The sequence below is a fragment of the Lynx canadensis genome, chromosome E3, assembly GCF_007474595.2.
Source record: "Lynx canadensis isolate LIC74 chromosome E3, mLynCan4.pri.v2, whole genome shotgun sequence".
Taxonomy (NCBI): domain Eukaryota; kingdom Metazoa; phylum Chordata; class Mammalia; order Carnivora; family Felidae; genus Lynx; species Lynx canadensis.
In genome coordinates this window covers 9,137,725-9,157,795 of record NC_044318.1, presented here as the reverse complement: position 1 = coordinate 9,157,795, position 20,071 = coordinate 9,137,725, and the positions used below count along the sequence as shown (strand labels likewise).

The following is a 20,071-nucleotide window of genomic DNA, read 5'->3' as shown; positions in this document are numbered from 1 at the left end:
AGGCAGCGGCGTGCTGGGTGCTGGGACTTAGGGGGGAGCCGGACAGACAGGGTCTCTGCCTTGCAATCCATCCCCAGCCCCCTTTATGAAGTTAAGGTTTGCTGAAGTATAATTTATGTACAGTAAAAGTCACCCTTTTTGGAGGACAGCTCTGTGGGCTTTGACAAATACTGACAATTGTATAGCCCCCACCACAGTCAAGGTATAGAACACGACCTGCTGTCCCCACCCTCTCGTTTTCTCACGCTCCTTTGATCCTTTGTGGTCAGTCTTATCCCCTCCCCCAGCCCCTGGCAATCCCTGATCTGTCTGCTGGCCCTATGCATCGGTCCTTCCAGAATGCCATCTACACAGGATCACACAGGACGTGGTCTTTTGAGCCTGTTTCCACTTAGCTTAATACATTTGAGGTTCCTTTTTATTGCTGAGTACTATGCCACGCCATGGACGCACCACTTTGGTGCCGTCTTGGGGACAAAGAGGACAGGAAGACGACTCACCTGGACCAGACTGGCCCTAAGCCCTTAAGACTTTGCCAGAGTGGATTACATCACGTTTGCTCCCATAGGCAGTTAGGTGGGACAGGCACATTCGATTGTTATGGAAAAATAGACAAAGGCTATTTTTGCACCTCTGTGTGGATTGAGAAACTCAATTCACTTTATTTTATTATTATTATTTTTTTTTTGCATGTGCTTTGATGGGGACAATAAGGGCCTAGCTGGCCTGAAATGAGCAAGCGTCCCAGCAACGCCCCGCTCCCCCAGGCTTTATGACAACAGTCCCGAGTCACAGAGGTCCTGCCCATCCCTAAGGGAAGAGCCTTCCCCTTCCTGTGGTGCGGTGGCCCCGCAGAGTTTTGCCCAAGCGCAGCTGATGGGGGAGGATGGAGTTTCTGGGAACCTCTCAGACTGCCAGTTACTGTGGCCCCAAGAAAGCCTGTGCCTTCAGGGCACTGCCCCCCGCTGGGCCCGCCCCGGAGACCCAGGAATGTTACCAGCCCTATTCCCTGCCTGGCTACCGCTACCTGAAGTCATGGAGACCCAGCCTCTTCTACAAGGTCTCCAACGCCCAGACCTGCGTGGACGAGAGAGCCACGAGCCGCAGCCCCCTGAGGCCCCCCACCATCCTGCCGGCGCTCCGCTCGGCGCTCTTCTGCCGCTACAGCCCACGCGACTGGGACAAGTCCAACGACCTGCAGATGCGAGGGGCCGAGGCCTCACGGCTGTTGGCCAGCCGGCTGACGGGCGACTCCATGCGGCTCATGCAGGACAAGGACGAGCTGACACGCCAGATGCAGGAGGGGACCTGCCGGAACCTGGGCCAGCGGCTGTCGGACATTGGCTTCTGGAAGTCCGAGCTGGGCTACGAGCTGGAGAGGCTTCTGAACGAGACCCACGGCATGCAGACGGTCAAGAGGCGGCTGGAGTGCGCGGCCGACGAACTCAATTGTCCACTGCAGGTGAGTGTGGGTAAGGAGGGGGGGGGGTGAGGCCGCCGCTGAGACGCAGCCCCGGCTTTCTGCTCCTCCCGAGTGAAGGTCAAGGCAACAGGCACCTTGCAGGTGAGTTCCAGCTGCGTGATCGTCTGTGATCAGTTCCTACGGCGCAGGATTATTCCAGTCAAATCAGGGTTCCTGTGACTGAACCGGATTTCCTTTGCTCCTTGGGCTTACATCAGAACTGCCGAGGTTTTATCGAGACATTCTACGCGCGCGCGCGTGTGTGTGTGTGTGTGTGCGTGTGTGTGCACGCACGTGCTGGTCTTTAGAAGATACACTTAAACTAACTGCCGTGTTTTTCTCCAAAGCCCTTAACACTTTCTAACATACTCTGTAACTTACACATATACTTATTTATTTTTCTATTTTTTTTAAATGTTTATGTTTAAGAGACGGAGAGACAGAATGTGAGTGGGGAAGGGGCAGAGAGAGAGAGGGAGACACAGAATCCGAAGCAGGCTCCAGGCTCTGAGATGTCAGCACAGAGCCTGATGCGGGGCTCGAACCCACCAGCCGTGAGATCATGACCTGAGCCGAAGTCGGACGCTCAACCGACCGAGCCACCCAGGCGCCCCGCACATATATTTACTGATTGTTTTTTTTCCCTGGGCAGGGATTTCTGTCTGCCTTGTCACCGGTGTGTTCCAGACTGATACCCGGCTGTGACGGGCAGGGCAGCGTGTCTGTGCTGGTCCTTAGTGAACAGTGTCTGTGCTGATTGCCCGTGGTCTGGGCCAATGTTTTGAACGTCTCCCCAACATAGCACAGTGCATGGCACACAGTAGGTGCTCAGCAAATATTTGTTGACTAGACGAATAAATACCTGAATGTGGGCGTTCTGAACACTTCTTGTGCTCCAACCGTATCCCAGATCGGTTGGGATTGCTTTTGGCTGCGTGTAATGGGTACTGGCCTGCGGCTCGGCCAAGAAGGAATTTATTGTTCTGCCATAATGAGAATTCTAGAGGGAAACAAAGCGGGCTGCTGCAGCTTCCGCGTGATGCCGGAAGGGACCCAGGTGCCCGTCTTTCTGCTCTGCTATCCTTAGCATGTGGCTTTTGTCCTACTGCTCGCAAGGAGATTTCACATCTCGTAGTGCTTGCTGCTGCTTCAGGGAGCATTTTGATGTTCTCGTCTGAGGCAGAAAGATAGGGGTAGGGCAAAGAGCAAAGGTGCAACCGTGTCAGGGAATGAGAGTTTTCTGGAAGGAAGCACCGTGCGTTTCCATTTCTGGCCCATGTGCCAGAACTCTCATGGGTTCCGTGGCTGCAGAGGAGTCTGGGTAAGTGAGTGGTTTTCACTGGGTCCTGGAGTGGACATTGGGTAAGGAACTGGCATTATCTGCCTCGTGCCCTGGGGGCTAATTGCGGTCACATAGGATGATGTTCTGCTGCTCCGGAGACCTTTCAGTTCCACCTCCCTGGACAACGGTGACTGCCTCCTTCTTGTCCTCCCCACTCCTGCCCTCCCTCCCATTTTCCAGCCAGAGAGGCGATTTTAAATATTAAACTGGATCTCCACACTCTCTCACAAAAACCCCCTCTGTCACCAGCTCTAGAGCCTGCGCAGCCCAGCCCGTGCTCACCGCACTAGCCTCCACGTCTCCGGTTCTAGTGGCTTCTTGTGTGCTCCCCTCCTACCTCAGGACCTTTGCATCTGCTGTTCCCTCTTCCGGGCACATTGTTTCCATTCTTCTCTGCTGCTGCTGCTGCTAATTCAGGTCTTGGTCTGTCACCACCTTAGAGAAGTCCTTCCTGGCTAACCCCCCACCCGTTCCTCCCACGCGCTCACATCACCCTGACTGTTCTCATCCAAGCCCTAATCACAGGATTGTGTCTCTGTGTGTTTACTTGTGCGTGTTGTCTCCTCTCTGTTACGGCAGGGACCATCTGATCGGTTGATTGTGGTATCCCCAGCACCTTGATCGGGTGTGGTCAGAAGAGGGGCTCAGTAAATCCTTGTGAAATCAGTGAACCCCTCTCCTTTCAGAGTTCGCAGGTGTGTTTGCCACCCAGCACCAAGATGCGGTGCTCATCTGCTTCCTTCACACTTCTGCTACTCTTTGTGACATCACAGGCCGGCGGCCCAATCACCACCCTTTCTCAGCCCCCTGTTGCGGAAGCTCCCCTGAGCAGCCCCTTCGGAGGCCCGTCTTCTGTTCCTCTCTGCCCTTGTCCCCACGACATGAGCCTCCAGGTGTGCGGCTGTGCGACAGGGTTGCCTGTGTCTCCCTTGGGCCTGATCGCTTTCCAAAGCTCTCCCCCCGCTGACAGATCTTCACAAAGGGGTTTTCACGTATATGCATAGGTAATACCGATCGACCGTACTTTTAGGGCTTTACATTCGTCGAGCTGACTTCACCCAAACAGCTAATCTGTGAGAGATGCAGCAGTATCATACCTATCCTCCGTCATGGCATCTCACGGTCCCCACCGAGAGACAAGTGGGGGGTGTGGAAGCTTACCCACACGCGCAGCCATGCAGGGAGCGTACCCACATGCACAGTGATGAAGCATCCGGGTTTCCTGGGGATAAGACAGATCATGGCAAATGTATTTGTGAGTCACCTCCGTTCAGGGTCTATATACAGGTGCGGGGAAAACACTATTTCCTGCTGCTCCCTACAGGTGGCCCTGGAGTGTCTGTACCATCGAGAGAAAAGGATAGGGATTGACTTGGTCCACGACAACGTGGAGAAAAACCTTATCCAGGTAAGGTGCCTCCTGGGTCTGCCCAGCACCCCCCGGGGGGAGGAGGGGGCCCCCCGCTGGTCAGAGAGGTCTCTGATCTGCCTGTCAGGAGAAGTCACACGTCACCCCAAGCAAAGTCAGGGCTCAGAAAGCTTTGGTGGGGGCCGAGGTTGCAGGGGATGGGGGGGTAGAACAGGGAGAAATGAGGCCATTGGACCCTTCCAAATGGGCATCATGATAATAATACCAATAAATAACAATAATAAAAGCTAGCGTTTGTTGAAACCATGATTACGCCATATGTTAACTAACTTGGATTTAAATTTTTTAAAAAAGCCAGCGTTTCCTGAGCCACTATTTGTCACACGCTGTACCATATCATATGCATTATTTAACTTAATGATAAAGTAATCTAGCGATGAGCATTTGGCACATAGCAGGTGCTAAATTTTCTTTTCATCTGGAATTATATAACAAAGGAAGCAAGTAAGTTAAAGAATGTGGACGGGCGCCTGGGTGGCGCAGTCGGTTAAGCGTCCGACTTCAGCCAGGTCACGATCTCGCGGTCCGTGAGTTCGAGCCCCGCGTCGGGCTCTGGGCTGATGGCTCAGAGCCTGGAGCCTGTTTCCGATTCTGTGTCTCCCTCTCTCTCTGCCCCTCCCCCGTTCATGCTCTGTCTCTCTCTGTCCCAAAAATAAATAAAAAAAAAAAACGTTGAAAAAAAAAAAGAAAAAAAAAAGAATGTGGAGCCTCCACAGCTGACCCTTAGCCCACTGGCCCAGGGATCACGTGCATGCGATGAGGCAGGAAATGGATCCCACCCTGAACTTTCACCTGTGGGGTCAAAGGTGGGCAGGGAGGGGTAGGAGGGTGGGGCCACTTGGGGGGGGGGGAGGCAGAGTGCCCTGACCTTTTGACATTTTTCATTGCAGGAAGTGGATTTGCTAAAATGTTGCCAAGAACACATGAGAAAACTAGCTCAAAGAATTGATATCCAGATGCGGTAAGAGCTGCCTTCTCTCTCCCTTCTTGGAATCTATTTTGGGTCTCCCCGGGGTTCCGAGGGCAAGCGGACCGGCTCTCGGTCTCTAGATGGTTCTTTCGGCCAGCGTGTGCTGGTGAGAGTTTGACAACAGGCTCTCTGGGAAAGAAAGTAGAATTCGGATTCGCAGCATTTGCCAATTTCGGGGCTGTAAATGCCTGCCCCGCCCCCCTCCCCGTGGCTAATTTCAGTGGGCAGCTGTGCCCCGCCTGGTTGCTCTGATTTTGCCCTTGGGGTCGTGACAAAAGAAACGGCCTCGCGGAGGCCCCTCTTAGCCTGTGGCTTCTGCGTGTGAGTTCTGAACTGTGGGAAATGGCAGAGCAGCGTGGCATCAGGCACCAAGGTGAGTGGCCAGGGCATCTCTGGAAGGGATCTGGTGGACGCCTGGAGCCAGGAGTCTTCAAAAGAAATCGGCTTTTTGTTCCTGGAAGATGACATAGCCAGTATCCTGACAGGCCAGGAGGCTCCCCTCTTAATTAAAAGGAGGCCCGAGTTTTACAGGGCTTGGGGCCCATAGCTGAGCCCCTGGCCCCCGGGTCCCCTGGAGGCAGCCTTCCCTCCGGACTCCTGACACAGGAGCTGGGCACTGCCTTTAACCCTTAACAGCCCACGCTGCTCTACTGGTTTCTCCTTGTCATTTACTCAGACACCGAGAGCAAGAGAGCCCGAGCCTCCCCTGCAGCTGCGTGGGGCATGTGGGTAGCCTGGCTGGGATGCTGAGGGGTGCCGGGCAGCTTGCGCATGAGCCCTGGGGGTTGCTGCTCTGGCTTGCTGTGACAGGAGACAATCACCGGGGGTAAGAGAGCACCCGGGGCGGTGACCTGAGGGTGCGGTCAGGGCCGCCGTCAGAGGTGGTGGGGTCCGAAATGAGATGCAAATACAGCAGTGGCTGCAGGCACAGGTGGGTGGACGAAAGCAGAGTCGAGTTCTGTCATTTGTTTGCCTGGGTCCTGATTTCTGACATTTCCACTCCCATGTTCCACTCTCGTTTGCCGCATGTTTGTCTGTAAATTAATTTGCTTAAAAAAAAATAACGCTTACATACTTCTATTTTATTTATTTATTTATTTATTTATTTTCATTAAATTTTTTATGTAATGTTTATTTTTGTTGAGAGAGAGAGAGACAGAGCACGTGAGGGTAAGGGCAGAGAGAGAGAGAGGGGGAGACACAGAATCGGAAGCAGGCACCAGGCTCTGAGCTGTCCGCCCAGAGCCCGACGCGGAGCTCGAACGCACGAAACATGAGACCATGACCTGAGCCAAAGTGGGATACTCAACTGACTGAGCCACCCAGCACCCCTACATACTTGCATTTTATTATTTTAAAAAAAATTTTTTTTAATATTTATTTATTTTTGAGATAGGGAGAGACAGAGCATGAATGGGGGAGGGTCAGAGAGAGAGGGAGACACAGAATCCGAAACAGGCTCCAGGCTCCGAGCTGTCAGCACAGAGCCTGACGCGGGGCTCGAACTCACGGACCGTGAGATCATGAGCTGAGCCGAAGTCGGATGCTTAACCGATTGAGCCACCCAGGTGCCCCCATACTTGGATTTTAAAGGGAACATTTTAACAACGGGAGCGCTTTGGGCAGGCACATGTCTTGATTGTATTTTTCTTGCCCTTGTTTTTACGATCACCCATTCTGGACAAGAAAGAGTGGTTTTCCATTTGTGGTCGACATAGAGCGATGGCAGACCGTGGTGTTGTGGTGATAGAGGGCTGGAGTTCGAGCCAGCAGGGGGAAGAAAAGCCCAGAAACTTGGAATTGGGGGGCTGGGCCCCAGAAGGGAAATCCTAAGACAGGACTGGGGGTGGGAGGGGACTGCGGTGTGACCCCAGCAATGAACAGGATGTGGGAGAGTAAGGACAGCCAGAGAAATGGAGAGGAATGGACACAGAAAGAGGAAAATAGATGGCGACTGGGGACAGACGCAGAGAGGTGAAGGCAGCCCAGGCAGGGAGGGTGGGAGGAGAGAACCAGAGCAGGTAGAGAGGCGTCCCTCCCCTTTGCTGGGACTGAGGACCAGCCACCCTCCATAGAGGCTGTTTGACCTCGGGCAGTGGCCCGTTTGTCAGAGGATGGCTTCCGGGGCACCCTAATGAATCTAGAACTGGCCACAGCCTCACTGATGGGGTAGAACTCAGTGTGGCCTTGCCCCTGTGGGGAGGCTCCATCGTTGACCTGCTCAGGTGGCGGCCGCCCTGGCACTGGGCTGCTGACTCAGGGTTTTGTAGGTGGGGCCTCAGGCCTGCATCTGGGCAGAACTATGTCCTTACCTCACCAGATGCTCCGTGGCAAAGCACAAAAGGCACTTCCTGGCGGGGCAGAGGCCATATTCGAGCTTTTCCTCATAGGTCGCCATCAGGGTGAGCCGTGGCACTGGGTGGGCTCTATGTCATGGGCCAAGGAGGGGAGACAGAGGTGGCCCCCTTTTCTCTAGGCTTATTAGCATGGGCTAGGAAGCTGGACCAGCTGACCAGGGATTCTGAGGCCCTGGGTCCCCTCCGATGCTCTGGCATAGATGTTTTCTAGCATTCTGGTCTTCATGTTCCAGTTCATTAGGCAGGACAGGGCCCCCTTTCTCCATGGCTTTGCTAATTCAGAAGGCCCCAGGGACCTCAGGATGGTTCCTCCTGTCCCAGCATGACTTCCTGAGCATTTTGATAGGTGGGAGCGCACCGCCAGGATTTACTGTCCTTGCTTCTGGCCTCTTTGAAACCCCTCACCAGCATCGGGATCCATAGCAGAAAAAGAAAATGTAAAAAAGATGAACAGAGACAGACAGGGGAGAGGGGCAAAGAAAGACACAAAGTCCCCAAGACAGAGAGAAACCAAGAAAGATGAGGCAGAAAGAGGTAAAGATCAGAGAGAGACAGACAGACGGACACATACACACTCACTTTAGGTGGTGTAGACATCGCCTGGCTTAGGGAAGGTTATTCCCTTCTTTATTCCCCGTCACTTCAAGGCAAAAGTCCTAGTCGATGCTTGTGTGTCTTTAACACAGACTAATCTTATTTCAGTCAAGAGAGAAACAAAAAGGTTCGGGCTTAGAACCTTCTGGAGACAACAGATTCTGTCTAGGATTCTGTTCGTGTTTACTTAGTATTTATGTTGGAGGTGACCCATTAATAGGGCTACTGGTGTTCCTTTAAAGACAGTGAGGTAGATTTTCCCTTTAAAACACATTTACTTATATTTTAAAAAAGAAAAGTAACAAGTAAATAATAGTGCAGGTACTTTGAGAATACGGCAAGAATCACGGAAGTGGTTCTCCAGGGTCTGGAGTTTGGCACACGGTGGCCTTTAAATCGAAGCTTCTTGGCCAAGATACTAACCCTGCAGGTGCAAGTACTCGGCCTGCCAACTGTCCTCTCCTCACCTCTGCTCTGTCCCTGACTCCGCCCAGTCCCTGATTCCAACCTTCCTTGACGGTCTCATCCCTGGCTCCGCCCAGTCCCTGACTCCACCCACTCTCCGATTCCACCCATACCTGACTGTCCACTCCTTGGCTCCACCCACCACGGACTCAACCCAGACCCTGACTCCGCCCATCCCTGGCTGCCCAATCCCTGGCTGCACCTAGTCACCAACTCTGCCCAGTCCCTGACTTCTCCCCAGTCTCTAGATTCCACCCTTTTTTGACTGTCCAGTTAGTTCCTGACTCCGCCTAGCTCCTGGTGCGGCAAAAATCCTTGACTCCGCCCTGTCCCTGATTCTGCCAGCCTTCATACGCTGCTTACAGGTCTCCAAACACCTGGATGTCTCTACCTGCTTTGCTTTTTACACACGTGGTGCCCTGAGCTTGGAATTCTCATCCCCTCAACCCAACTCGGTTCACCTGTCTGCTGTTGTTAGGAAACCCAACTCAGAAACTTCCTCACCCTGAGTTGGTGGCTTCCTTCTCTGTGTTACTCTGTACCCTTTTCAAACCTTTACTGTTGCCCTTCTCATTCTTTATTCATTTGTACTGAATTTACACAAATCTGTGAGCACCTTGAAGGTAGGGACTGGGTCTTAATCATGTCTCTTCCCTCTGTGCCTGGCAGAAGGTCAGACACCATGATCTGCGAAGGGATTTAAATTGACTCCAGGCTTTTTCCAAAGTGTGAATTCGTATCTTGTAAGTCAGGTCAGCAAAGTATACAGCTGGGAGGGCCAAATCTGGCCCGTAGCCTGTTTCTGTAAAGTTTTATTGGGGCACAGCCACACCCATTCATTTACCTATGACCTAAGACTGTTTTCCTGCATAGTTGAGTAGTTGCAACGGAGACCATACGACCCACGAAGCCTAAGATATTTCGTATTTGGCCCTTTACAGTAAACGTTTGCCCACCCTGTTCTAAATGACAACGGATCTGCTTGGATTGGGGCGAAGGAAGAAGTACAGGGAGGCGCTGGGTATGCGGTGGGGGCATTAAGGGGGGAAAAAGGCGGAGAAGCCATTTGAGGGTAGATCAAGCACCCTCCTGGGAGTCCAGGGACTTGGCTTGCACCACTTTGCACCACCCTCCTGGCTGACCTCGCGTGAGGGACTCTGGGCAAGTACACAGTTTACGGACAAATCCCTGCCCCCCACAGGGATAACCGAGATGCTCAGCACGCTCTCGAGAGGGACCTTGAGGACAAAAGCTCGGCCCAGTTTATCGATGAGAAGTGCTATAACCTGAGGAACACGTCAGACTGCATCACTTTCTTCCACGGCATGGAGAAAGTCGATGGCACGTAAGTCCTGGGTTCTTGGTCCCCCTCTCTGGCCAAGCTTGGTGGAACTGAGGGCTTCTGGGTCTGCTCCTGCCAAGAACCACAAAAGGTCATTGTGCACCAGTAAAGTAAGAGGCAAAGTGGTTGAGCGGGGATCCTCAGTTGCAAGCCACAGAATCCAAATCTGGCTAACTTCAGACAAGATGGAATTTACTGGAAGGCTGTGGGGGAGCCACAGACTCCAGGAGAAGGCTGGAAGGGAAGGTCCTGGCAGCTTGAACGAGCCAGGAAGTGGGAGCTCATCAGCTGTGTTGTCAGCGCACTACTGTCTCTTTGTTCTTGCCCCCTTTTACCCAAGATTCAAATTCCAGCGAGAGGGTGCAAGGGATTGGCTTAGTGAGGGTCCCACAGCCACTGCCGTTGGGCCAGGGCGTGCCGGGCACCCTGACTGGCAATTCCACCAAATAAATTCCGAAACAGAACGGGTGTAACCAGAAGGAGGAGGCATTCAAGCTCAGCTGGGAGAGTAACTGATGCCCTCCGGTGAATGCCTGGCTTCAGATTCAGCCTCCCCACTAGTGCTTGGGGCAAAGTACTTAATCTCTCTGGGCTCCGATCTCCTCATCTATACTGGAATAGAAACAGTGCCCACCTCCCAGAGTTGCTATGAGAATAAAAAGGTGGGTGTGGGGAGCGCGGAGCACAGAGCCTGGTGTGGGGGAGTGACAGCAGCTAATATTTATTGAGTGCTTGCTGCGTGACCCCATTTACTTGTCACAGCAGCTCTGGGCTAGGTGCCTCCATGTGCCTGACAACGTCATGGGCATGTCACTGTTGATGGAATTTCATGCAGAACTAGGGCCTGCTTTTCAGATTGGCAGTCCGAGGTCAGGGTCATGATGGCTGGACAGAGAGGTGTTCTGGGTACAGGTGGGGGGGGGGTGGTATCTATCTTGGTTTCATTTTTTTTTTAAGTTTATTTATTTTGAGAGAGGGCGCGCACCAGAGAGTGGATGTGTGGAGTGGGGGAAGGGCAGAGAGAGGGAGAGAGAGAATCCCTATTCGGGGCTCGATCTCATGAACCAAACCATGAGATCATGACTTGAGCCGAAATCAAGAGTCGGATGCTTAACCACCTGAGCCACCCAGGTGCCCCTATTTTGGTCTCTTAAAAAAAAAAAAAACCAGCAAAAAACTTCTAGCACATGAAATTGTGCTTGGCACTTAGTAGGTGTGCATTCACCTGAATGAATGAATGAATGGAAGGGGAAAGGGAGGGAGGGAAGAAAGGAGAGGAATTTCTTGGTCGTCTCCTTGGCTGGAGCCCGGGGCCACCTCCTGGACCTTAGTAAATACCCAAGGGTTGAAATGACCCTTTGGGGTTGCCGGCAGTAGCAGCTTCTGGGGACCCTCCTCCTCTTCCTGACAAGGCGACTCGACTCCCCTGTGGGGCTGGCTGGCCATGCGAGCAGGACTTCGGGGGCCTCGGCCCCCTCAGCCGCAGCTGGAGTCTGGAGGATTCCCTTCCCAAATGGATGCCTTCCTGAAAGCTCACGGCCGAGACTCGGAGCCTGCTGGGCACTGCACTTTACAAACAGCATCTTGTGAACGATAAACGCTTATCAAGGGCTTGCTGTTGCCGGTGGCCAAGATAGGGGTTTCACATTTAGTCATTCAACAACCCCGGGGCGGGGGCGGGGAGGCGGTAGGCACCATTATTATCCCCTTTTTACAATGAGGAGGCTAAGGCTCAGAGAGTTGAAGTGACTGGACCCATCTGAGCCCACGTTGCACTTGATCTTAGGCAAAAGGCCGAGGAGCGATAATCTGAGCCCACCTTGGGCACCAAGCCTGTGTGTTTTACCTGGGCACCTTCCTGCCTCCTGGCAAAGCCTGCCGCCTCCTGCATCTAGAGGACACAGGCTCCAGGAACCACGTCCCCCCTACGGAGGCACACCAGCCGACAAGCTGCCTCTGGCGCATCCCCCCCAGGGAGAGTGTGATTGAGCAGGGTATTTGGTTATTTTCTCTCAGAAGCACAGCTGTCTGCTCCAGGGGAGGGCAAGGGCTTAGAGGTTGCTGCTCCTGACCTTGAACAGTGCCCCGTTCAGCAGCAGGAGACAGAGTCAATCTGCAGTCTCTCTCTGCTGTCCCTGGTGCCTCCCTCTTCCTGGACTGATGGTGAGTAGCTGTGTGACCTTGGCAAAGGCACTTTACCTCTCTGAGCCTCAAGTCTTTGTTGGATGAAAGGTCAGCCTCAGACACAGCACCCTCTCCCATCTCCAGAAGGCTTAGACCTCCTTTACGGCTTGATTTTTAACTCCTGCAAAGGACAGACAAGACAATCACATATTATATGTTTGCTTTTTAATTTCTCTTCACCATGCAATCTAAGCGTGCTTTAAAATGTCTGAAAAGAGACTGCTCTTTCAGAAAACTGAGTCTCTTTTTTCTCTACTGCCTGAAAATAAAGATGATTTATTTAAGAACTGGAGGCTTCCCAGCTAGAAAAGACCTTACAAATGTACCTAGTGGGGGTGCCTGGGTGGCTCAGTGGGTTAAGCATGCGACTTCAGCTCAGGTCATGATCTCACGATTCCTGGGTTCGAGCCCCACGTCCGGCTCTGTGCTGACTGCTCGGAGCCTGGAGCCTGCTTTGGCTTCTGCGTCTCCCTCTCTCTCTCTCTCTGCCCCTCCCCCACTCGAGCTCTGTGTCTCTCTCTCTCAAAGATGAATCAACTTTAAAAAAAAAAAAAAAAAAGGTACTGAGTCTGGTTGACCCCAGACCTGGAGTCCGCTCAGAGAAGTGCGTGTCCCTCCTTCTCATGGGCTTCCCAGAGAGGACCCCCATGCAACACATTGGTTGTATGTTGCAAGGATTTCCGTACGCAGGCAGGAAGTACCTTCTGTTGTCGAAACTGAATCGCTTAGGCTTCACCGCCTCTGAGAAGCCTTCCGGGACTGCCTTGAGATCCATCCTTCAGCCGCCCTGCGGGCGGTCCCAAAGTGGAGACTGCCTGCTGCAGACCGTCTTTCCATGGGGTTCCCACTCGGGCTCGGCCAGTAGGGGGGGCACCAGCGGGAGGCTGAGGGCAGGGAGAGAAGGATGTTGGGGGTTTATTCTTCCAGCACCCCTCCCCCGCCAGGGTGTGTGCTCCTCCAGGGCTCCCCAACCCCTTCCTCGCCCTCTCCCCTTGCCCTTCCCGACTTGGGTGGTGACGGTTTTGTGAGCTTGCTCATCCAAGGGCGCCTCAATGCCCTCTGAGCGTCCTTTTTATTTCCTTTTATGACCCTGACGGGCACGTAATGACCACCTCCATCAGTCCCTCTCTGTCTACAGTCCTTCCGTGTGTACAGATCTTTATTTAATGTCCTTCTTCCTCTACTGGCAACTTCGCACCCTGAGGACAGGGAGGTTGATGTTCTCGTGTATGGCTCTGTCCCAAGTGCCTAGAACGATCATGGCATGTGGTGGGCATTCAGAGAACTCTGGTCAAATGAATGAGTCTGTGCAGTGATCGATGCGGAACGGAAGCAGCCCTGCAGTCAGCATGTGCCCCTGAGGCCTGCTTCGCGGCCTGTGTCTGTGACTTCGGGGAGAGTAGTTGACAAGGAGCTTCTCGAAGGAATCTCTGCTCTGTGACAAGGCACCAAATGCCCTTTGGGAGATCCGCTCTTGCTAGGCTGCAGCCGCCTCCTCTGTGAAGTGGGGGGTTTGGATTAGCCCTGTGGTTCTCAACCGGGGTGAGGGGACAGTTGTCCCCTCCCCAAGGGGCACTTGGCAATGTCTGGAGCCATTTTTAGTTGTCGCGACTGGAGGGGAGCTACTGCTGGCATTTAGTGGGTAGAGAGGGGCTCAGGGTGAACCACCCCCCAACAGAGAATGGTCCCGACCCAGATGTCAGGGGTGCCCAAGGTGAGACTCTCCAGATCGGGGGTTCCCCAAGGCCTGTCTTCAGCCCCCCGATTCCTCTCCTGTGTTCAGTTCGTCTTTGTGCCCCCTGCAGGGTCTCCGTGCCCGAGACCTGGGCCAAGTTCAGTAACGACAACATCAGGCACTCACAGAACATGCGGGCCAACTCCATCCGGCTGCGGGAGGAGGCTGAGAACCTCTTGGAGACCTTGTCAGACCAGATGTGGAAGCAGTTTACTAACACCAACCTGGCCTTCAGCGCCCGCATCTCCGAGGTGACAGACGTGAAGAATAAGCTCCAGACACAGCTGGCTAAGGTAAGCGAGACGCCCCAGGGCCACCGTCCACGCTTCCGAATCCTCACCTCCTCCCGAGGGCGGCAGCAGCATCTGGCCAACCTGCCCTCCTGCCCCGTCCCACCGTCCCGGGTCGACCAACTTGTCCACCAGTAAAGGTGAGGGTCCCTGAGCGTCCCAGGGGCATTCAAGCATCTGGGATAAATCTTTTCCTTGTGACCCTGGTGATGAGCTTGGCCCGGCTGTCACCACAGCACCCAAGAAGCTGCCGACAGCCCCTGGGGTCCTTCACTCCATCTCGGGGCCTTGCAGCTGAACGTGACCGGTGAGAGTGGGTGCGGTTATCAGAGGCCCAGAAAATGGGCCCGAGCAGATCTCCGCCCACATCAGCATCTTTGCAAATGTAACCTTTTACCTCAAAGGCTTCCCCAGCGTCAGGGGTGAAGGGTCGGCTAATGTTGTTACTGTCTTCCTGCTTCCCCCGTACTGCCCTCTCCACTGCTCCTGTGCGAATGCAACAGGCCGCCCCTCACCTCTGGGGGGGGGGGGGGTTCTCCCTGCTTGGATTTTATGCTTCCTGCTCTGCACACACTTGGTGAGCCTCCTGGGGAGCCAGATGCTGGCCGCTGGCTAGGAATGAAAGGAGGGGCCATGCAAACAATGCCCTGATCCCCCTGGCGCTTGCATTCTGGAAGAGAGCGGTGTGAAATGTGCACCCAGGAAGGACTTAGGGATGACCGATCGCAGGGTGTGGTGGGGGGGAGGGCAGGGGACTAGCCTTGAACCTGCATTCATAAAATAGTTACAGCCACAAAGGTACGTTGTATGTATATTTGGGGGGCAGTGAGGGGCCTGCAGGCAAGGTTCAATGGAAATTGCTGGGCGGTGTAAGCCCTCCGCATACACCACTCTATAGCTCCGGTAGCAGGTGACAGTTTCATCAAGAGCAGGTCACTAGGGAGTTAGGCAGCCAAGGATGTTGGGAAGATTATTCATTCCCAAGAGCGGCAGTGAGTGCAAAGGATGTGTGGAGGATGAACTTGGAGCACGGAGCAGGCTCGGGTCATACGGTCCTGGCAGGTGCTGGTGAGGGGTCCGGATTTTGCTCTGAGAACAGTAGCGAGCCTTCGAAGGGTTTTAAGCAAAAGGCACTGGGCTCCAATCTTATCCCCAGGTGGATCTCTTTCCTTCCTGGATGGAAAAAGGGCTGCAGAGGAGAAGAGTGCTCAAGGGGAAATGGTTAAGAGGCTCTGGAAGGCGTCTGGGGCGAGGGGATGGCTGCCTGTGCCAGGGTGGGAGCCTCAGACGGGTAGGGGAGGGAAGAGATGTGAGATACCTTCAGAAGACAGAGTTGGCGTCCATGCCTTCCCTCCCCCCTTTACTGGACATTTTTCTGTTAATCTTTCCAGAACAGGGTTGAGGAACTTTTTCTGTTAAGGGCCCGATTCTATTTTCAGCTCTGCAGACCGTACAGTTTCTGTCACAGACTCAGTTCTGTTCATGTAGATGGGCCACAGACAGTAGGTACACAAACGAGCACGGCCGCGTTCCAATAAAACTTTATTTACAAAACGAGGCAGCGGGCCGGATGTGGACCGCAGGTTGTAGCTTGCTGACTACAAACGGCATTTTATGTAGTTTATCATCGCTCCTTCCAGCCCACAGTGTGGGGTTAGAAGCATGGAATGCCTGGGTGTGAATCCTGGCTTCACCATCTCTGCAATCCTGGACAGGTTCCTTAACCTCTCTGTGTCTCAGTTTCCTTCTCTAGAATAGAGATGATAATGGTTCTGACCTCCGAGCTGCCAGAAGGATTATATAAACCCGCTGAACCGGTGCTTGGAACATAGTAAGCGCTGTGTCAGTGGCCGTGATTTTCCTGTATTGGTTGGTTCACTTGTCTGTCTGCGTCTCTTCAGGGCATCACCCCCGTTTCAGCAAGGAAGCCCCCCTGCTTAATGTACCTCTCAGCACATAGTAGACACCCCTTCGATCTTTGTGTGATGGAGAGGAACCTACGAGGTTGAATTTTCTGTTGTTTTTTTAAAAAAAAAAATGATCCATGAATAATGCTTTTAATTTCAATTTTCTTTCCCTCTCCTTCCTTCCTCCCTCCCTCCCTTCTCCCTTCCTCCCTCCTTCCTTCCTTCCTTCCTTCTTCCTTCCTTCTCCCTTTCTCCTTCCTTCCTCCTTTCTCCCTTCTTTCCTTCCTTCCTCCCTCCCTCCTCCCTTCTCCCTTCCTCCCTTCCTCGCTTTTCTTCTCTCACTTCCTCCCTCCTTCCTTCCTTCCTCCCTCCCTCTCTCCCTCCCTCCCTCCTCCCTTCTTCCTTCCTTCCTTCCTTCCTTCCTTCCTTCCTCCCTTCTTTCTTCTCTCACTTCCTCCCTCCTTCCTTCCTTCCTCCCTCCCTCTCTCCCTCCCTCCCTCCTCCCTTCCTTCCTTCCTTCCTTCTTTCTCCTTCCTTCATCCTTCCTTCCTTCCTTCCTTCCTTCCTCTTCCTTCTTCCTTCCTTCCTTCCATCCTTCCTTCCTTCTTTCTCCTTCCTTCATCCTTCCTTCTTTCTTCCTTCCTTCCTTCCTTCCTTCCTTCCTTCCTTCAATCCTTCCTTCCTTCCTTCCTTCCTTCCTTCCTTCCTTCCTTCCTTCCTTCCTTCTTCCGGGAAGAACTGTCCTGTTATTGTGGTAAAACAAACATAACAAAAAATGTACAATTGTTTTAGTCTGTTCAGGCTGCTCTAACAAAAATACCATAGACTTAGAAACAACAGACATTTATCCCTCATGATCCTAAGCATCAGTATCAAGGCACTGGCCGATTCGTTGTCTGGTGGCGGGCCGGTTCTTGGGCCACAGACATCGTCTTCTCGTGGTGTCCCGGCAGAAGGGATTTTTGAGGCAGCTCTCTGAGGTCTCTCTAATCAGGGCACACCCATCCCATTCGTGAGCGTCCTGATGACCTAATCACTTCTCATAGACCCCCACGTCTTTTTACTGTCACGGTGGGGATTAGGTTTTGCCGTGAATTTTGGGAGACACAAACTGTTCAGTCCGTAACAATCATTATTACGTGTAGAGTTCACTCGTGCAAAGCTCCCGCTCGTTGTTGTGCGACCACCACCACCGTCTGTCTCCGGAACGTTTTTGCGTCTTCCCCAACTGAAAAGAACTCCCGTGTTTAATGAACTCCCTGCCCACGAGGCCACTCCCCCGTCCCCTGTGTCCCTGGCAGCTGCCATCCTACTTCCCGTCTGTTATGAATTGACCGCTCTGGGTATTTTGCACCTGTAGAATCATACACCCTTTGTTCTTTTGTGACGGGGTTATTTCACTGGGTACAGTGTCTCCGAGGTCCCTCCGTGCAGATCATGTCAGAATGTCCTTCTGTCATAAGCCTGGACAGTATCTCATCAGATGTGTATACCGTGGATCCATTTCTCCAGGGGGACCTGGGGATCGCTTCCACCTTTCGGTTATTGCACAAGCATTTTCTTTTAATGAGACATTTTTTATTGTGGGTCAAATGCCGCACGTTGGCATGTTTCGTGGCACAAAGTCTGAGGCCTGGAGGTGACGCGGGAAGCTCCTTTGGTTGGTTTCAGGGGCTGGTTTCTCACCCGTGAAACCGGGAACGAGAATTCCTCCTTGAGGACATTACTCAAAGTGGATTAAGGTGTGGAGTCTTGTGTGCAGTGCTTGGCGTGTGGTAAACATTCGATAGAAGCTGACTCGAAGTATTTATATTATCAATGGAGAAGGAAAACTGTCTTTTGGGTGGAGGTGGGGAGCACAGCCTTTTCCCTAAATTTCTCCGGGCAAGTTTGGGATTATTACTAACAGTCTCATCCCTGCTGATCAGAGACTTTTTGCAATCATGTGGAATTTTATTAATAGTCGTTAAAAAAATTTTTTTTATGTTTATTTACTTTTGAAAGAGAGAGCGAGTGCAAGCAGGGGAGGGCAGAGAGAGAGGGAGACACAGAATCCGAGGCAAGCTCCAGGCTCTGAGCAGTCAGCACACAGCCCAACGTGGGCTTGAACCCACATACTGTGAGATCATGACCTGAGCCAAAACCAAGAGGCAGACGCTTAACCAACTGAGCTTCTCCGGCGCCCCTGAGGGTGCTCCCTTTAAAGTTATAACTGTTCTGGGGTACCTGGGCAGCTCAATTGGTTAAGCGTCTGCCTCTTGGTTTTGACTCAGGTCGTGATCTCACAGTTCGTGGGTTCAAGCCCCGTGTTGGCTCTTCGCTGACAGCTCAGAACCTGCTTGGGATATTCTCTCTCTCTCTCTCTCTCTCTCTCTCTCTCTCTCTCTCCCCCCCCCCCCTTACGTGCTTGCTCACTCTCTCAAATAAACTTAAAAAAACAAAGTTTTAACTGTTCATTGTTGAGCTCAGCCTGATTCCTTTTGGCAAGAAGCATTTCCGGAGAATTCTAGGGCCCCATCCGTACCTGTGCTACAGAGCAAGTATTTGCCCAAGTGGTCCTAGGAATCCACTTAGAACGGCCAGGTCTACACAGTTCCCCATGCAGACTTTGAGTCCAGCAGGGGTTTAGAAGACAGCCTTAGCTGTGTACCATGATCCTAGGGTTCCGTCCTCAAGGCCACAGCCCAAACCTTGTAACTCATTCTGGGCCCCGTCCTTGAATTTCCCCCTTGCACTTTCGGGCCTGTGATGGGCCTCAGTCCTGTTGACCTCTGCTAGGAGAGAGGCTGGTGACTTCTCCGGGCTGAAGCACTTGATGGCCTGGGAACAAGCTGCTGCTGTTGAGAGCTGGGGCCCCCGGGGGCTCCAGATCAGCATAAGTCCTCACCGGCATCCAGTGACGGAGTTGAACATGCCTCATAGGAGGCGGACCCTCAATATGGGGGAAAGGCGCAGGGCTGGGGGAGGTATGGGGACACTGCCAGAGAACAGTACTGATCCTGAAGTATGGGAGGCAGGCCCTGGCAGGGGAGGTGATGCTGTGTGTGTTACGAGCAAGAAAGTGATTCCTCCTTCCATCTTTTCTCAGTCCTTTAAGTGATCTCAAGAGGGAAGTCCTGATCGGATGCTAGAATGCCTTCTTCGCCTGTTTTAAACAGAGAGCGCCAGCCTCCGGCTGAGAACTTGGGGGCAGGCAGCAATGTCTGGCCAGTTTTTTTTTAAGTGTATTTTATTTCTTTATTTTGAGAGAGAGAGAGAGAGAGAGAGAGAGAGAGAGAGAGAGCGAGCATGCATGCATGAGCTGGGTAGGGGCAGAGAGAGAGAATCCTAAGTAGGTTCCGCACTGTCCGCACAGAGCCCGATGTGGGGCTCGAACTCAAAAACCGTTCGATCATGACCTAAACTGAAATCAAGAGTCAGACGCTTAACTGACTGTGGCTCACACTGTGGCCGGTACCCCTGGCCCGTGTGAACAACATGGTTTTCCATGGTTTCGTCCATTTTTATGGTTACTTGCACTTACGGCAGATGATGCTGATTTTCCCCTGACGATAGTGATGTAAAATTTTATACTCGAATCAATGCATTTAAGTTTTGTGTTTTTTTTTTTTAACAATTGAGTTTATTTGAAGAAAGAATTGTTAGTTGTGTGACGAGTGGTGGGAGGGGGAAGGTGAAAACAGCAGTGTAGACCCCTGCGTGTCAAATATCTCTGCATGTGCGCTAATGGCCGGTAGTACCCGGGGTATTTTGTTGAAAGGCAGATTCTGGCTGAGCAGGTCAGGGGCCTGAGGGTCTGTGGTTTGAACAGGCTGGGGCGGGCGGGGGACGAGGGTGTGAGTGCTGCCAGGAGGAAATAGCTGGACTGGAGGTGATAGAGCGAGTTGGCTTCAACAGACCTCTGGGTATGCAGCCGTCACCTCCCCTTCTCTCCCTCCCTCTTCGTCCTCCCTGTCCTCCTCCCTTCCAGACTCAATACTAGGGGGAACCAAAC

The 20,071-nt window shown here is 52.8% G+C and overlaps 1 protein-coding gene across 1 annotated transcript in view; it reads left to right on the top strand.

The window, feature by feature from the left end:
• The first annotated feature begins 886 nt into the window (after positions 1–886).
• The window catches only part of TEKT5 (tektin 5), a 39,237-nt gene continuing 20,052 nt past the window's right edge, over positions 887–20,071 (top strand). Inside the window, exons 1-5 of the mRNA XM_030301655.1 lie at positions 887–1,462; positions 4,129–4,212; positions 5,124–5,194; positions 9,821–9,964; positions 13,951–14,173. Coding sequence (XP_030157515.1) covers positions 887–1,462; positions 4,129–4,212; positions 5,124–5,194; positions 9,821–9,964; positions 13,951–14,173 — 1,098 coding nt within the window. The remainder of the gene's footprint in view (positions 1,463–4,128; positions 4,213–5,123; positions 5,195–9,820; positions 9,965–13,950; positions 14,174–20,071) is intronic.